General features: G+C 40.0%; 1 protein-coding gene across 1 annotated transcript in view; it reads left to right on the plus strand.

Moving 5' to 3' along the window:
* Positions 1-5,307, plus strand: part of NAA25 (N-alpha-acetyltransferase 25, NatB auxiliary subunit) — a 63,869-nt gene that overhangs the window by 37,023 nt on the left and 21,539 nt on the right. The window contains exons 13-14 of the mRNA XM_017847216.1: positions 3,745-3,896; positions 4,404-4,529. Coding sequence (XP_017702705.1) covers positions 3,745-3,896; positions 4,404-4,529 — 278 coding nt within the window. The remainder of the gene's footprint in view (positions 1-3,744; positions 3,897-4,403; positions 4,530-5,307) is intronic.

A 5,307-nucleotide genomic window follows, 5' to 3' on the forward strand; every position in this document is an offset into this window, starting at 1 on the left:
AAAAAAAAAAAAAAAAAAAAAAAAAAAAAAGAAAGGATTGGTTTCCTCATCTCATTTATGCCCTCATTTCTGTATTTATAAGAGAGATTAACGAAACATTTGATTTAGTGAAGATTCCTTTTCAAAGGTTTGTTTCTCAAATAGCTTTGAGGTAGTGGGAGCAAATAAGGGATTAATTCCAGCCCGGTGGCTTTTCCTCTAGCTTTCAATCATCCAGCATTCTGGAAGAACTGTATTACTTATGAAGATGTGGTCAATAAAAACACATTACTTTATATACATCAGACTTAGGCTTTAATTTTTTTTTCCCACAAATATTGTGTCTGAGGAGTTTTTTTGAAAGACAACTCCAAAAATAAAATTACAGAAGTATTGTAATATAGGCAAAGAAGACCCCTGGGAGCAATTTGAGGGGATGTGTCATCCTCAGTGTTTTTTTTTGTATCTTTGTTTGATGTTTTGCTGATGGTTGTGTGTGTGGCAAAAGTGACTAATTCATCTGAATGTGTGTGATGTTGAACCTGATAAAATCATAGCATTTTATTGATCAGAGACTAGGACACTTCAAATATATTTTGATTACTGCTAAGAAGATGGAGCTTATTTAATCTGCTGAAAGGAGAAAATCTTGAGGAGTCCTAGAGGCAAAAGAAAAATATGGTACAGGCTGGGCACAGTGGCTCACGCCTGTAATCCAAGCACTGGGAGGCTGAGGCAGGTGAATCACCTGAGGTCAGGAGTTCAAGACCAGCCTGGCCAACATGGTGAAACCCCCGTCTCTACTAAAAATACAAAAATTAGCCGGGCATAGTGGCAGGTGCCTGTAATCCCAGCTACTCAGCAGGCTGAGGCAGGAGAATTGCTTGATCTGGGAGGTGGAGGTTGCAAGTGAGCTGATACTGTACCATTATACTCCAGCCTGGGTGACCAGAGAGAGACTCTGCCCCCCCACCAAAAAAGAAAAATACGGTACAGCTAGGAACATGTAGCTTGACCTTAATGTTGAGTGCCAGATAGAGACTGTGGTGTGAGCTGTTTCCTAAAGAAATCTAAGGCTAAGAAAGATTATGATGATTATAGTGTCTTACTGTGTGTGTTCAACTTTGTGCTTAGAGTATTAGAAATATCTCTCTTCAAATCCAGAGTTCTGTACTCTGCATCTTCTATTCTTGGTAGTTTTTGGGATCCCCGGATGCTTTTTCCTTGGGTGACTGATGCATTTCAATTCCCACCTAGCTCTTTGACAGGACACTTTTACTTAAATGGAAAATCTAGTGTTCTGCTTAGTAACATTTTGTGCTATGGGATTGAAAGTTGTATTTGGAAGGTCTGCACAGGGATTTTCTTTCTAGAAAGGTTATTTTCTGTTGTCATCTTACTTTGGAATCGATTTTTAAAAAAATACGAGAATGAGCACTAGATTTTCATATCTTAAAAGTCACTTATGTGTTTTTACTTCTTTAAAATTTCACTTTAAAATCTCTATTTTACACAAAAATTAGCTGGGTGTGTTGGCAAGTGCCTGTAATTCCAGCTACTTGGGAGGCTGACTCAGGAGACTTGCTTGAATCTGGGAGGTGGAGGTCGCAGTGAGCTGAGATCATGCCACTGCACTCCAGCTGTCACTCTTGGGTGACAGAGTGAGACTCTGTCTCAAAAAAAAAAAAAAGTAAATAAAGAAAATCAAATCTCTATTTTAAGTATTCACAAAGATCATTATTCAGGGGTTTTATGTCCATATATTTCACTAATTTTTACAGTGACCAGGGTTCATTTCAGGAATCCATTCGGGATCTAAATAGCCTCATTGGTGCATAAATTAGTAGAAATAGGTACGGACAACATACTTTGATATTCAAAAGTCTTTAAAGTGCCTGTGGCTTTCAGTTTTGCCTGCAGTTCCAGTGCGGGGTTGTTTCTTCACATAGTACTACTTCCATAGCCTTGGTCCTACTGGTTGCATCCCAGGCCCTTGTCTAGCTCTGCAGTGGTACTTTACTGCAGTGTTACAGAAGGACTATCTAAAAAAGATAAGCCAGAGAACTGTGACTACCTTCTTAGTTTGTTAAAGACTATACTCTCTTTGTTACCCCTTATTTTTCTCTTTGAAAAGCCATTGCCTTTTTTTTTTTTTTTTTTTTAAATAAAGTGGTGTTCCACGGACCACTTAGAAATTAAAACTGCCTCTACACTTGGTAAGGCTGGGTTGCCTCCGTAAATTGTAGCATACTTTGGAACTGTAATTATAACTTTGATTGGAATTACTAAAGTCATATTTTCTTTTTGATTAATTGCTGAATCATGTGTTCCTAACCAGCTGTTTTTTTTTTTCCCCGCCCCAGCTGTAAGTTCCTATTACAAGAGCTGATAATAAACCTTGCTGTGTTTTCTAAGCCAAGGGGCCATAGGATAGGCACATGTGTTTAGAGTATCCTGGCCTCCTCTTGATAGGGTGTATCACTGTCCTTTAATCAAGCTAGAAGGTATACTCGAGCTTTTTCAGGTAGTCCTTCTTGAAACCTGCAGGATCACAAGTAATCTTTTTAATTTTCTTGTGTCCGTCCGTCTTTAATTTCTCCAGATACTGCAGGCAAACAGCTCGCCGAGGTGTCCAATGGGGGTTTAAAAGCCGCATCGAATGCAGTTGAATTAGCGCCCGTGGCGCAATCCCGCGGCCTGAAATGAACCCTGCAAGGCTGTATATCAGAGGGTATGTTGTTGACTATTGGCCTATTTTCCTACTGGGCAAATTATTCAGACATAATGGAGATGGGGGCAGAGCTGATTAACTGAGGCTGTGTAAAAAGACTGTTTTTTCTAGAAAGGATCTTTTTTTGGGGCAGACATCAGCTTTGAACATAATAGTTTCCTTGGTCCAAAGGGGTAATCTCCTATCTTCTGATCCTGATGGCATAGACCCACACCCATGAAATGTTCTTTCCTGAGATGTTCTTCTATTGTGCCAGAATTTCTGCTTAGAATTCTTTATCTTGCCTCTGTTCTGTAATGTTTAATCTCTGTATATGTGTTAAGCTACAATTAAAGCACACGTGGTGAATGTTCCCTTCACATACTTGTTTAAGGAAATTTCCAGCAGAGGTCTTATGTAATGTAGATGGACAAGAAACTTGGTTCTTGAAGTCTTTGTCCTCAGAATACATTATGACATGAATTTTTATAGGTCTTTTGTTTGGTGTCTTCTATCCTGACGTAATGCTCATATGCCCTGTGTTTCTAATACAGTATTCAGAGATAAGCAAAACCAAGGAGTAGCCTGTCTTTTTCTGAAGGAGAGTGGTTTCTATTTGGGCTGGGGGGGCAGGTGTTTCTATTATTCTGGTGCTTTTGGAACCTTTGTATGAAACACAGTTTATCTTAGATGCAGAAAAACATGGGGTAACATCCCTTCCAGAATGGCACTAACCAAATTTTTGACTGATGCGGCAAAACAAAACCTCAGTTCCTATTGAATTGAAAGACATGATTGCCAAGAGAAGGCTTATGTGATGATGACAGAAGCTAGTTATTACAATTAGTAGTATTAGTAAAGGAGACATTTGTCTAAAGTATAAGAAGGAAGAAAACAACATTTTAAAAGCTAATATTCTACTTGGTGACCAAGACCTTTAAAGATTAGATTTAAAACTTAATTTTAGTTTGAGTGTTTTGTTTTGACTGGCAAGGTTTGCTTACATTGCCTGACTTGTGAACTATTTATACCAAGGTGATATCTTTCCTTCTCAGACCTCAGAATATATTATTCAAGCTTACAAATATGGTGCATTTGAGAAGATCCCAGAGTTTATCGCTTTTAGGAACAGGCTGAATAATTCTCTTCATTTTGCACAAGTCCGTACTGAACGGATGCTGTTAGACCTTCTACTTGAAGCAAATATGTAAGTATTACATGAGAGCTCTAAAGGAGCTAAGGGATTAGATCAGTTGTTAAGAGCCGTTAATGGGCTCATGGGTGTTATTAGCAGGCTTAAGGTAAAATACGGGGAAAAAAAGGGAGAGAGACAGTGGGGAAACAGAACTTAGTACATGTCACGGGAAATGATAGAATACTGGCAGCAACATCTTGGGACCATTACAGAAGCCATTTAGGTCATGGTCATCAACCCCTGGTCCCTACTGTGCTTACAAAGGTTCCTCCTTCCCTACAAATCAAGAAATTTCAGAAATTAATGCTGATCCCCTTTGTTTTGTGTGGGCTTCCAGAAGCCTTTTTCTTGCCATGTAGCAAGCCAGTTTGATCTGTGCTTGGTTCTATTTCACCTTATATGAGCCCTTCCTTCCTCTTTCCCTTCCTGTCTAGTAAAACAGGAAGTCCTGATTAATAATATTTTCTGGCTATTTTACTATTAAAATAATACATGAATTTTTTTTTTTTTGTATCACAGATCAGCCAGTTTAGCAGAAAGTATAAAGTCAATGAACCTTAGGCCAGAAGAAGATGACATTCCATGGGAAGATTTGCAAGACAACAGAGACTTAAATGTTTTTTTCAGCTGGGATCCAAAAGACAGGTAACTGGAATTTAACCCCAAGAAATTTTAAAGTTTTTTTTTTTTTTTTTTTTTTTTTTTTTTTTTTTTTTTGAGACGGAGTCTCGCTCTGTAGCCCAGGCTGGAGTGCAGTGGCCGGATCTCAGCTCACTGCAAGCTCCGCCTCCCGGGTTTACGGCATTCTCCTGCCTCAGCCTCCCGAGTAGCTGGGATTACAGGCACCCGCCACCTTGCCCGGCTAGTTTTTTGTATTTTTTAGTAGAGACGGGGTTTCACCGTATTAGCCAGGATGGTCTCGATCTCCTGACCTCGTGATCCGCCCGTCTCGGCCTCCCAGAGTGCTGGGATTACAGGCTTGAGCCACCGCGCCCAACCAATTTTTAAAGTTTTTTTTCTTTCTTTCTTCTTTTTTTTTTTTTTAAAGAGACAAGGCATTTAAAGAGACCAAAATCATAGCTCACTGCAGCTTTGAACTCCTGGGTGAAGCAATTTATTTTTAAAGAATTAGGATGGGCCAGGCGTCGTGGCTCAGGCCTTTAATCATAGCCCTTTGGGAGGCCGAGGTGGGTGGATCACTTGAGGTCTGGAGTTCGAGACCAGCCTGGCCAACATGGTGAAACCCTGTCTCTACTAAAAATACAAGAATTAGTTGGACATGGTGGCTTGTGCCTGTAATCCCAGCTATTCAGGAGGCTGAGGCAGGAGAATTGCTTGAACCCAGGGAGCAGAGGTTGCAGTGAGCCAAGGTCGCACCATTGCACTCCAGCCTGGGCAACAAGAGCAAAACTCCATCTCAAAA

This window comes from Rhinopithecus bieti, unplaced genomic scaffold (genome assembly GCF_001698545.2).
Source record: "Rhinopithecus bieti isolate Rb0 unplaced genomic scaffold, ASM169854v2 scaffold_947, whole genome shotgun sequence".
In the NCBI taxonomy this organism is placed as follows: Eukaryota; Metazoa; Chordata; class Mammalia; order Primates; family Cercopithecidae; genus Rhinopithecus; species Rhinopithecus bieti.